This window comes from Pavona decussata, unplaced genomic scaffold (genome assembly GCF_977016875.1).
Source record: "Pavona decussata unplaced genomic scaffold, jaPavDecu1.1 SCAFFOLD_281, whole genome shotgun sequence".
In the NCBI taxonomy this organism is placed as follows: Eukaryota; Metazoa; Cnidaria; class Anthozoa; order Scleractinia; family Agariciidae; genus Pavona; species Pavona decussata.
Genome location: NW_028145682.1, coordinates 585,001 through 598,220, shown reverse-complemented (window position 1 = coordinate 598,220; position 13,220 = coordinate 585,001). Strand labels below are relative to the sequence as shown.

The window sequence follows — 13,220 nt, the reverse complement described above, 5'->3', positions numbered from 1 at the left end:
CGTCGGCCCCACCATATCAAGTAGGTTTCCATTGCTATCTTGCCCACCCGTAATCGAAAACATTAACGAATAGTCTCTGAGCACTAAAAAAAGCTGTTGTAAAGAACCTTTTGCGTTATTTTTGAGCTGCAATAACTATGGATGACACTATCCCTTTAAAAACAAAGAAAACGTTTTCGCAGGTGTGATCAATTTTGGGGGTGCGAACAAAATAATGGAAAATTATTTATGGAGAAAAATTTGAGTGGGCCACTCATCTAATGAGGGTTCAAGTTTTCTTTGGTGGAGAGTGTAGGTTTCTCTTGTTGACTAGGAGCAATCGTAGTTATTTTCACTTGCTAATGGGTGTTTACATTTGACCGCATTTTTAGTTCTGGCAACTGTTGGTAATCATTAATAACTACATATGGCAACCATTCCTCCACCGTATAGCTGTTTTACTGGTTCTTTCTTTACTTTTATTACTTAAATTAAAAGATATAATTATCACCTATTTTATCAGAATGCAACACTTACTAAGCCATTTCACCTTCTCTGCGATTTTCAGTTTTTGTCTCGTCCAAACCTATTTTGTCACGCAAATATCACTCCTTTCTCCAAAAATTCAGTGGCCAGATAGCGAAATATCTTCGGTTCAAACCCGCAGCAGTCCAGATAAAACAGTTGGCTAAAAGCTTTAAATTATTTATAAGGGTGCTAGTAATTAGAAATGAAGCGCTAGGACTAGCCTTCGAAGTATAATTAAACATATAATACTAGGCCTCTGCATGAAATAATTCCGTTACTAAAGAAAATTACCTCCTCACGAAATAAACACTAATTTTAAATAAAGAGATACCTGTTGATTTGCAGCCTCCCTACCCAGACCTCCTTTGGAACGTCACGTCACGCACTCCTGTTCGTGACATGACGAGCCATGCAAGTACTTCTGCCTAGAAGGCTAGTTGATTTGAGGTGAGACATTTTATTTCTGTGTTAATTTTCTCGACCCTAATAGTTGAAACGCTAATTCCCCGACACTTTATTTATTTATTTATTTATTTATTTATTTATACTTAGCTTTAAAATTTGAAAACAGCTGTCATTTTTAGCATATTTCCATAAATTAATACATCGTTCACGACCCTTTGTTAAAAACATATATGTCAACTTTTTGCCTTTTTCAGACGATCTTTGCAAAACGTCTTCACGTTGAGACTATAGTGTTTGTTGTGAAGCAGCCATATTGTAAAGAATCCCATCAACCCTACCAATTAGATCATTAAAAGTACCCAATTCAGCCACCTCGCCATCTCTCAACGCTAAAATAATATCACTGTCCCTAATGGTGTTCAATCGATGAGCTATAGTAATAATAGTGGAGTTCTTGAGTTCCTCATGCACGGTGTTCCATATTGTTTGTTCTGTGTTTGGATCCACGTGGGCAGTTGGTTCATCCAAGATAACTATCTTACTTTGCTGTAGCAGAGTGCGAGCTAGGCAGATTAGTTGCCGTTCGCCGATGCTTAGGTTTTCTCCCCCTTGACATAACTCGTACTGCAGTTTTCCATTTAAGTTTTCTGTTAACTTCTTAAGCCCTACTGTTTTTAACACCGCCCATAACGCCACATCGTCGTGTCTCCCCAAAGGATCTAAATTATTCCTTATCGATCCACTGAAGATCACAGGAGTCTGGCCAAGAACAGAAACACATTGACGGGATTCTTGAAGACTTATATTTTTAATGTTGACTCCATCGATTATTATGTCACCATCAGCCTCGGGCATGCGTAGAAGCCCTGAGATGATAGATGACTTACCAGCGCCTGTTCTACCCACGATTCCCACTTTTTTATTTCCTTCAATATCAAAGCTTAGGTTCTTAAGAACTTGGGGTCCTCCATTGTAGTACCTTAAGGATACATCTCTGAAACTTATACTGCCATCTCTAGGCCATTTCTTATACGGTGATAGAGTGATGTGGTATCCTGGTTCAGAATCAAGTTTGGTATACGTCGTGACCCGCTCTACTGAGGTCATGAAGTTTTTCTCAAAATTTGAAAGCTTCAACACTCGTACTTCAATACACAGCATAATTTAGGCTCATAAACTTTGAAAGTGCGTTCTTCATTCGAGCCCGACAAACCGCCATTTTCTCTCTGACATGTAAATGACAAAATCAAAGCTTTATGGAAAACAAATATGCTACCTTTCTCGATCCCTGGAGTCTTTCTCTCAAATTTCCAAATAGCTGTGCTCGGGGCAGCCATATTGCACGTCTTTCACAAGGCGGATAGGCATGAGCGCGCACATAATCCTTGCTGAAAGCCGCTGACGAAAATGGCTGTGTTTAGTGTTTATGTTTGCGTGCTAACTTCCGGTGAACTTGCATCGTCTTGAATTACCTTCCACATTTTTCTCACCTTCCACGTGTACTGGACGCATGGTAGCTTTTGGAAATGGCTGAGGGAAGAGCGGTCCAGAACTTCTTGTCAGGAAATCGCCCAGTAAGATCTGACAGCTGATTCATATTTCGAACGATATTTCCTTTTTTCCAGTCCGGTTGTTTTGGTACTAATCTGATTCCTCTCGATTCTTTGACAGCTTTTGATCAGCGACGGTCAGGTTTTTGATTTTTTAGAAGAGCTGGCCAGTTATTTGGAGGGCAAACTCAGACAATTTGATGGCGTAAGTTACTATTGTCTTTTTCTCTGAAGGCCGATTTAGACGGTACAACTTTTGCTTACGACTGTCCTGTCGTATGCGATTTCTAAAACCCGGCGCGCGCTGCCCGGGTCACGCAACTCTCGTCACTCAACATTGCCTATACCTGCGATTGTCGTAGAGTTTTAAAACATGTTTTAAAATCCTACGACATTTTCTGTGACATACACGACAGTCATAAGCAAGTTGTAGCTTTGATTTACACGAAACAATTCCTGTTGTAGGCCTGTCGTAAGCTTGTCGCATGCGACAAAGTCGTATACCGCCCTTCATACAATCTTTTGACATCCGTCTGCTCGCTTTTCAGATTTTAGTAGGAATAAGCCACGAACAATGTATCGTGTCTTCTGTTGTTTTGTGTTTTAACTGATTCCGACATTTTCTCTATTTTGGCTTTAGCAAAGACCAGACAGTCATTACCTGGTGCGATGGTAAGATTTGATCTTGTTTAACTCAGAACGTTGTTTTATTTTTCCTTTTATCTGAGAAATGGTCAGCGACCGATATGCGATAATATTCGGGTCATTATCGCACCAAAATCGAGTCAAACAAATATGGCATGTCTGTGATCGCTAAAGTAAATGGCGTATTTTTTTTTTCAATTCCATACTGATAAAAACTCGCGCTGTCTTCTTCTTTCTAGGGACTTCATGGTTACGTGCGCAGCCGAATTCGTGAGGGATCAGGCTGTGTTTAGGGAATGGAGGGACAGACAAGAGTAAAGAGTAGGTATTTCTAATTTAATTGTGTAACAAAAAAGTGCATACGAATTTCTCGCACTGTTGCATCCAAAAATAATTTTTACGTTCTCAAAACCTCGTTTTACTGAGATGAATAATACATTTCGTTGATGCGCGTCTCTTATGTATACTTGTTTGTTCTCTTTCAGGTTTATGCCGCGTTGAATCCACCGATCACCGGATGTCAATACTGTAGTTGTGAAAATTTGTTAATTTGTAAATTCTAATAAAAAGTTATTGCACATGTTCCAAGTCTCAGTATTTTACTTCCGTTTTGTGTCACTAAAAACTTTTCTTCCCTAATCAAAAAAATTTTCCCCCCATATTTTCCACTTGGAAAGAAAAAATCCCTTGACAGGACGCCTGTCTGCTATTATGAACACATTGTTGGTCATGAGCTTTTATTGTGTTTGGTGGCTTCTATAGAAGCCGTTTTTTTTTTGGGAGGGGGGGGGAGGGGGCAGCTTTCAGTTCACTGAAAATTTCCGGTGAAATGACTCTTCGTGAACTTTACTTGAAGTTTCTCCACTGGACGGGAAGCGGTCTTGCGGCCTTGTTCGTCAAGGAAAGCTGGAGACTTGGCAAGAAACAACTTCAAATGGACTGGAAAGCCGACGCGACAACCACCGCCTGTTACAGTCAAACATTTCTTTAGTGAAGACCCAAGCCCTGCTGTCACCAGCTCCTCTTCACTGGCGAGGTATGGAGTCCCACGCAGGTCGGAAGGCATATCCGGAAAGATCGCTCGCAGTACATCGTGCCGCATTGTGATCGTTTCGTTGCAGGCCAGGGGAGCTTTTAAACCCTTTTCGAAGAGAAGGGCGAGCCTCTCTCTGCACTCATCGGCGCGAACTGGTTCCACAGACCTGTTCTCGAAGGCAGCAATAAGATCTTCGGGTAAATGTTCTGCTGGTTCCCACGTATTTTCAGTCGTAGAGTAGTTCTTCCACTGGATAAAGAACTCCGCTTTGCCTCCTCGAACTCTTTTTGCGACGATTCGCTCAACTTCGTAAACACCCATAACAGTGGGCTTTACCTTCGGTCGGTATTTCAAATTACAGCCGCGATCGCAAACATCTTTTAGTAATAATTCGTAGTAGCCCAGCGGATGTCTCGCTCGCTTGGACATGTTGACTATACACAGCAGTTTTTAGCAACTGAACCTAAAGGTTTTATATTATTTGATAAGTCAAGACGGATCCAAATTTGAATAATTGTCATGTTCCCTCGGGCGGAAGCATGTTCGAGGCGGGCGTTTTTTTGCTGGCTTTCAAAACTACCTGCTCTGAATGAAACTATTTCAGAATGTCGGGCCTATTAAGTCTACTTTGGTTGCACGTCTGGGTGGAAAAAGCGAAAAACTGAAGTGTTTACTTTTCTACTGAAAATACTGCGATGCGCCAGCGGAGAAGCGTCATATAACTGCCGCGGCGAATTTGGAAACTAAAGTTTGCAGCATAAGCCCATCCTCAACCGATTAATAGAAACCTCAAACAACTGATTCGCACATCGCGCCAGCTATGAACCTACGATCAGGTCAATTATTTTGCTTTAAATTCTCTCGACGAGGTTCGCGCGAAAATCAACGTAAACTGACACGAAAAACGACGCGGAAAATTTCCTCTGATCGTAGGTCGATTTATTAAAGCGCCGCTTCTAAAACCACGCGTTCTAATGGTTTTAGAAGTCAGACGGTTTGACCGTCAGATTCCAACGAGTTACATAAAAATTTCGCTGCACGCGAACTTTTTGATAAAATTCTTTTTAAAGAGTGCGGCGCGCCTTTAATTACAGCGCTATTGTTAACTTCATCCCACCTTGGGATTTACTTAGCGCATCCAACCGTTTGATTGACAGCAGCTGAAATGTGCAAAGGGACTTACGTATTCCCAAAGCTAGACCTGTTGACCAATTACAGCCGAGTAGTTCCACATACGCAAATTATTATGCCGCCCGTTGATAAACTGGGCACTGCAAGTACATGTCGCCAAAGACAATAGCATTCTGGGCGATGGAAAATTGTCGCACCACAAACTGACCAACCTCGACCGTTGTAAAGACGTAGACCAATGTAAGTCCAGCAACACCTGTTAAAAGCACGAGGATTATTAACGTGTGTTTCTTGTTCATTCAGTAGAGATTTGTCCTGGCATCACCCGACCCCGAAATAAGAGACCACCACAGTTACACATAAAAATTAGGCAGTAACAAATAGAAAGGCAGAAAACATTCAGGCCTGAACGGGATCGAAACCTGTGAACTTTGCAATGTCAGTTCAATTTTTACGAATTGAGGTTTTGGGTAACTTGTTATTTTGTGGAATCATAATATGCTGTGAAGGATGAAGGGATTATTTTAAAATGTCATGTCGGGGACCTACCAATGAAAAAGATTTAATAAATGAGAAACCACCATATTCATGTCTAAGAACACTTAAACTTTTAAGCAGTTGTGAAAAGAAAGCCTAAAACATTCAGACTTGAATTCGAAAGAAAGCCGAACCAATGGCTTCTGACGGCGCAAGGCTCTACAATTTTCCAACTTCACAGGTATCACATCTAGCTGCGATGATCTCTGACTTATCAATTCTTTCCCCCTTACTTCAAATATATCATGTGGAACTTATATAGCCAACCCCCACGTGATTTTTCAGTTTGTTATTGTAAAATAACGGTATTTCTTTTTTTGTTATGTTGTTCAGTTGTTAGTAGTGCTGTTTTCCTATTTAACATTAGTGAGGATTTTTTCATACTGCCCATGCGGCGATCCGGGAATGGGATAAAAACCCACCCATGGCCTTTGGCGGCTTCCTTTAATTAGAAGTCACAGATATGTGTAGTAGCTGCTCACTGGCTTGAACAGACGAGATGTTTGTCACTCTCTGTAAAGAGGCACAAATAATATTGCACTTTCGCTTGAACAGTACTGTGAACTGTAAGATCGTCACCACGCTGTGTATGGAAATTTACTACCTTTTAACCATGCCGAGGGCTTTTTGTGAACACCTCATTTGTCCCAAACGAGGGATATTAGCAAATCTGTTTTAAGAAAGCCAATTTTAGGGAATCAGCCCGTGGGAGATAGACCGCCGATGCTCAAGGGAAATGACAAATTAATGAACTACCTGCTTCTTGTAAAACAAGAACGCTCATGGCAGCGACCAAACCAACAAACAACGAACTCAGAGCATCGATTCGAACACCAAGCCATCGTCCAGCTGCTATCACCATAGAAAAGACCTGGTTATGCATATCCTGGTGCCTACAATTATTTAGAAACAGTACACATGTTACATGAAGCAAATTAAACAGCCAGGAGGAAATTAAATATGTGTGCAAAGTGATTTAAAGTGATAAGGTCAAAAGGGCAGGTGCAAACGGGACGCGAGGACCCATGCGAGGCACCTCCAATGATACAAATAATAATTAAAACAGGATCAACCGAAAGACGCCAAATTTAAAAGACGCTAAAAGACTAGGGATGGCAGGGGCAGGATCGTACAATTGACCAGGTACAGGGATAGAATATGTCAAAGTGATTATGCAAAAGGTGAAACATGTGCTCAGTAACAAAGTTGCGGAAGGAAGCAGTAGTTGTGACTCATTTTAGTTTACAAATGATTAAATCATGATACTTGTCTGAAATTACGTACTACCACTAATACATTTCAGTCATTACTGCTTTGAAGCTACCAGAACTACGAAATGATTGGAAAACCAAACGATTTATGCAATATAGGATACTTGCGTTAGAACTTACTTTTATGCTTAAAGTGCCCCTAGGAGGAAAATTTCATTTTCCATCTTTTTGCATTTTCGTGTAGAATATGACCTTCTTACTCATGTTACCAAATTTCAATCCTTTACGGCGATTGGAAGTATTTTTTTTTAAGCCTTTTATTCGAGATTTCACGGCCGGCATTAATTGGCCTTGTTCCGGAAGTTAACAAGGCCTCTTGGCTCAAATTAGAGGAAGCGACGTCATTGGCTCAACACGAAAACTTCCACATGGCTAATTTTCATATGGATTATGCTTCATAAACTGTATTCTGCTGTTGCGAACAAAATAACAGCAGAATACAGTTTATGAAGTAGAATCCATATGAAAATTAGCCATCTGGAATTTTTCTTGTTGAGCCAATGACGTCACTTCCTGTAATTTGAGCCAAGCGGCCTTGTTAACTTCCGGAACAAGGCCAAGTAAATCGCCGTAATGGATAGAGATTTGGTAACATGAGTAAGAAGGTCATATTCTACACGAAAATGCAAAAAGATGGAAAATAAAATTTTTGTCCCAGGGGCACTTTAACAAGGCCAAGGAAATGTTGCGTGACACATATTATGAACAGGGTTACCGTTATGTTGTCTAACTAGCACTTCTAAAGACCTTTTCAGACCATTAGATTACCTATAAAAGTCTTTGATGAAACAGTTTTCCATCTTCTGCGACCGAATGGTGTCCAAGCCAGCCATGGTTTCCGAGAAGTGTGAGAACACTGAGCTCCGGCAGATCGATTCCAGTCTCTTTAGCTCCCGCGAGGTCCCCAAATAATAGTTTGTTGTGAAAACAAAAATGAGCAAAAAAGGAACAGCCACAAAAATGACCCAAAAATTGGCAACCGCTGGCACCAACACAGCGACACAAAGCAACAGGAAACACCGAATGAAAAATAGGAGTTTCACTGGAAGTGCTTCATCCATACAACCTACATCTTGAGAAAATCTGTTCATTATTCGCCCTGTGGGATTGGTATCGAAGAAAAGAACTGGGGCGCGAAGCACGCTGGAAACCATTTTATCATGCAGACGTTCAGATGATCTTAGGGAAACACGAAAGAAAACAAAGGCACTGGCAAACCCGAGAAGTATGGCTCCACAGATAAGACCAGCGTAAATGCCTAGGGTTGTTGGATCTCGTTGATAGGAGAAAGGCGACTTTGTCTAACGCGACAGCCAGATGTCAGGAGAACTAACAAAAGCTAAAAATAGAAAATACAAACAAAATCGTTACTGCCAACCAATCATTGCAGTAGAAATGTGAATTAAATTTCTTTCTCGACATTTCCTTATATTTCCTTACCTCGTCCAACATAAACATTTCACCAAGAATTGTATCGATCTGTTATGAATTGCGTGTTCTTTGATAAACCACAAATTATCACACAGTTCATTTACGTTCTCTGGAAAGACTTTAGGTAAACTAAGTCAGTTTCTCAAAGTCTTTGTTAAACATTAGGCCTAGTGTGTCATTTTAGGAAATCTTCTTCCTGAGCGAGTATGCGTTTGTTGAAAAACTATGTAACATCTATCTTTTCATGGTAATTAACAAAACGCCAAAGTAGGCACTGGAAATATGTTTTGAAAAACTCTCTGGACAGGACCATGAACGATGTTAAGTTAATCAAGTGGTGATGACGTACAAACCTTGGGATACAAGGAATAGTCCAATAACTGCAAAAATGGCTGTGGGGTGCATTCCAGCTCTGACGTAGTTCCAGTACAATTTGAATGAGATAGTTCCGACAGCTCGGTCTTCCTGTGAAATTTGTAGATGTTCAGGAGGATTGACTTCGCGTGGATTGAATGGATTGCATGCTTTAGGATCTTGATCTTCATTTCGTTGAGTCATCCGTTTGTTTTTTCCCTTCATCGCAGAATTTAAAATTTTGTCTTCAGCATGTTCTTTGTCAGTTTTAAGAAAATCTCCTTTACGTGATAGGGATCCCTTTTCCAGCACTAAAACTTGGTCTGCCGCCATGAAGTGCTTCTTGTCGTGCGACACGAGAATCCTTATCTTGTCACACAATTGATCACAAATGCATTTGTTGAAGATATGTTCCCCAACTTTGGCGTCAACTGCACTTAGAGGATCATCTAACAGATACAAGTCAGCATCTGCGTACACTGCGCGTGCTAGGCTAACGCGAGCCCGCTGTCCTCCACTTAAGACAGCACCTCTTTCACCAACAAATGTGAGATCACCTCGCGGAAGTCGTTTAATGTCTTTCTGGAGATTGCGGACTTCAACAATGTTAGCAAACTTATTTTCATCGTATGATTTACCAAATAGGATGTTATCTCGGACGGATCCAGAAAAAAGCCAGGGTTTTTGAGGAACATAAGCAATATTACCAGAGTACACTATCGTTCCACTGGAAATGGTGACTTCGCCAGCTATTGAGGAGAGAAGAGTGGATTTTCCACTTCCCACAGGACCGGTGACAACTATAAGACTTCTTGCAGGCACGTCAAAACTGACGTCACATAAAATAGTATTTGTACAAGTTCCCCCCATGTTACACGTTAAACATGAAACCCTTAAACCTTCGTTGTGCTTTCTGGTCTGCTGCTCAATGGTAGTCCCGATCGGAATTGCTTGAATCTCATTTTCGCTATCTTGATTTGCCGTTAAAAAGAAATAGGGTTCTCTTAACATGGAATGGTAATTGCCGTCTTTGGGAGATTCACGGAAGACACGAGTACTTAGGTTTTCTGTATCGTGGTAGCTATGCGGTAAATTTTGTAAAAGGAGAAATTCCTGTGTTCTTTTCAATGAAACAAACGCTTCAAGTACCGACGTAAAGTTGTTTGCTAGCCTATAAGTCACAGTCCGTCTTAGAAGATTCATGAAGGCAAGCAACATGAAAGCGTTTTCTGGTGTCAGAACGTGGCCTGATAGAATTATTGTTGTGGCTGAAATGAAGGTTGCAGCTGTTCCAATAACAAAGAATGCAGGTTCTATTGTAGCCAATAAAGCACTCTTCCTGAGGATCTTCCAAATTTCGTTACTGAAAGGTAAAATATCGTCCGTGTTACTAGACGTATGTATAGAAAAATGCTAACGCCAACATGTATCTATTCTGTTCTCAGCTTAGAGATTTTAAGCGTTTTCCCATTTTCTCGTGAAGAAGATGGATATATCTAAGCAAGACCAGGTAAAATGGATAAGAATAACAGCTAGACAGTCATCCGGTGACACTTCAATGATAATCTTTGCATCACTCAAATTTGGACCCGGGCAGTTAACAAAAATTTGAATTAGCATTTAACTGTATATTTCGATGATAATTTGTTTTATTATCATCACATTTGGAGAACGTGACAAACCCAAATTGTTTTGATTTCTCGCAATTTAATTTCTTATTCTTATCTCTCGGAAAAAAAAATATTTTCTGTCCTCCCACGAAAATGAATTGATGGATTTAGCAATGTATTTTAATAAGATTTGACAAAATATCCTTCTAATACGTAGCTTTGTCGTGTTTTCTTGTGTCCTGTTTTAAGTCGTTTCTTCACAAATTTTCAATGACCTATGTTTGATGAAGAAACAACTTCAAAACACAAGACAGCCATAGGTATATAGAGGGACACTACTCCATACATTTTTTATGCCTTAAATCAGATCGTGTTTAACTAAAGGATATGTTGTTGTTGTCACGTTGCTTCAAGGCCCTTGGGACATGGGTGATCTGGCCAGTTTTGCTACGTCTGTGAATAATGAGGTTACTACGGATTTCACACGCTGTCACATGCTATCTGGTAACAGGTGTCAGAATGAAATCTTACAGACCATTTGGAACAAAGATTCCAATTTCTTTTAAAAAAACCTATCGACGCAAAGGAACCCTTTAAATATGTAGATTATGGGTATAAGGCGGCTCATATTGGGTCAAGCACTTCTCTTCAGTTACAATTTCAACAATAATATTACTCATACGCGTGGGGCAATCCCTTAGTAGTAATGAGTCTGCACCCGGCTACAAACATTCACTTTATTTCCGGGAATTTACGGAGACAGATTTAATAACCACCCGATTTACCAATTTTATTGTCTCTGCCAAAAATCAAGACAACAACGAGCACTAACAAAGTTTTTCTTTCAGATCACCTTTCTTGTGCTTTGCATTAAAACAGCAAAGTATCAACTCAAGCCAATCGCTTGGCTTTGTAATCCCTGTTGTTTTTTGTTAATTTCGGCCGTTTTAATCCTCCGTAAAATAACTAATTCCCGAGGATTTTGCCTACTTTTCACGTCAATTAATTTTTATTGTTTGCGGACAGTTGTCGTGTTATGAAGAAGGAAGATGGTATTTTTGAAGTTTGATAAGGCCTTGAAAAAATTCAGTAATTAAGGAAAATGTCCGTGCTTTGAAATGTCATTTCTCAAACTCATTAATAATTCATCAAGCCAAAACAAAGCAAATCACTACCGTGAAAGAGGTTTGAAAATGTGATCTTAATTATCATAAAATTTTGTGAACTTTTGCTTCGAATTTCTCCAAGAATTATCAATAGTTTGAAAAGTTATATCAAACACTCGAAAGAGTATTTCCTCCTATTTCCAAACACCTCGAAGTTGGTTAAAAAAAAAAAAACTCGGCTGCGCCTCGTTTTTCCAACCTAGTTCTCGGTGGTTGGAAATCGGAGGAAACACTCTTCCTCGAGTTTGATATATTATGTAAAAAATTATGCAGCACTGAAGCAGGCTGCTTCTTCTTCTGATAGCCGGGAAATTTGCTTTTTAGCGTTTTACATGCACTCATTGTATTCTGTCATGTACAATGTATACTTCCCCCAAAGTGAGAATAATGAGATGGTTTGAAGCATCACTTATGAATAAACCGGTTTTATGAATGAGGGTTTCCTGGCGTCAGCATCTTACAACGTATGTTTGGCTACCACTTGATGCTTTGCTCACCTCCGAAACTCCTTGACTCGTTCTCTATAGCTATCTTCCCATCCATGCGCCTTGAGGACACGAATTCCAGACACCAATTCATCCATCAATAGTACTCGTCGATCTGAAACTTCAGCGATCTGTCTACGAATCTTGGCGCACAAGGATGCTATAGCGATTATATAAGGAGCGCTAGCCAGCAGAAGCAACACTCCCGTAAGTGCCTGCCAACCAACCATATAGACCATCAAGCATAACGCAACGGGAACATCAATCGCTGAGGTCAGGCATTTAAATAATTCCAAAGGAAATTGTTCAATCCTTTGAAGGTCATTGGATAACAAGTCAATCACGTGACCGGTTGTAGCCTCCTGGAGGGATTGTCCGCTTATCAACATAATCTGCAAAAAGTGGCGCAAAATTGAGACTTCATAAAAATCTAGTTTCTATAAAAACGAAAGTCCAAAAACCCTTAATTTCGGTCGGACTTACATTTAGATTAAGTATACACGAAAGAATATTAACATACGTGTTAAGTTAGTTACCTTATGGTAAATGATACCTTGCAAACCGCTTCTCAGTTTCATACCCAATAAATCCAGGTAAAAATCGCCAGAATGTGCTAAAATGTAGAAAATTCCATTGGAAGCCATCAGTGCTGCGCAAAAGTATAAAATGCTTGGATCCTTGTTTGAATTCCTCAAAAATTGAACCAGAATTCCAACCAGGAGCGGCTGCACAATTCGACCAAACGATTCTAATAAAATCAGAGACCAACTTATGCAAATGTCTTGTAACGGTATGATGTTTAAAATGCTCTTCCAAAGGTTCGGTTTTGTTTCTTCTTTATTGCACCTTTCTATGTCGCTGTTCCATTGGTTCTTGAGACGTTCGGTCCACTCCCTTGTCCTTCCGCTTTCATGAAGGGGCAGGAAGTCAGATTGCTCCAACGGACGCTTATTCCCTGTCCTCAAAACGTCGTTCATCCACCAGAATGTTAGAATAGAGAAAATATTGGCAGTTCTCAATGGATGAAAAATGCACTCTTTGTCGTCTTCTACACCAGTGATCTTTTCGTAGCCTTTTCTGGTCATCTTGCTG

The 13,220-nt window shown here is 40.2% G+C and overlaps 2 protein-coding genes and 1 long non-coding RNA gene across 4 annotated transcripts; 1 reads left to right on the top strand and 2 right to left on the bottom strand.

Moving 5' to 3' along the window:
• Positions 1-1,108: 1,108 nt before the first annotated feature.
• Positions 1,109-8,444, bottom strand: LOC146455247 (ATP-binding cassette sub-family C member 4-like). The gene is made up of 6 exons (XM_085094546.1): positions 7,851-8,444; positions 6,568-6,704; positions 5,425-5,530; positions 3,958-4,426; positions 2,385-2,442; positions 1,109-2,057 (listed from the first exon to the last, which is right to left on the bottom strand). Exons 1-6 carry the CDS (start codon positions 8,234-8,236, stop codon positions 1,198-1,200), a joined length of 2,016 nt encoding a protein of 671 aa, XP_084950672.1. The 5' UTR covers positions 8,237-8,444; the 3' UTR covers positions 1,109-1,197.
• Positions 2,034-3,774, top strand: LOC146455248 (uncharacterized). Of its 2 annotated transcripts, XR_014859067.1 has the most exons (5): positions 2,034-2,486; positions 2,584-2,667; positions 3,103-3,134; positions 3,347-3,428; positions 3,593-3,774. It is a non-coding gene; the product is annotated as an uncharacterized LOC146455248 (long non-coding RNA). The 2 variants fall into 2 exon arrangements; XR_014859066.1 differs by having other exon boundaries at positions 3,347-3,774.
• Positions 8,232-13,176, bottom strand: LOC146455246 (ATP-binding cassette sub-family C member 4-like). Its single transcript, XM_085094526.1, has 4 exons — positions 12,665-13,176; positions 12,141-12,520; positions 8,867-10,230; positions 8,232-8,421 (listed from the first exon to the last, which is right to left on the bottom strand). The coding sequence occupies exons 1-4, from the start codon at positions 13,103-13,105 to the stop codon at positions 8,384-8,386; spliced, it is 2,223 nt and encodes a 740-aa protein (XP_084950652.1). The 5' UTR covers positions 13,106-13,176; the 3' UTR covers positions 8,232-8,383.
• Between the last annotated feature and the right edge of the window lie 44 nt (positions 13,177-13,220).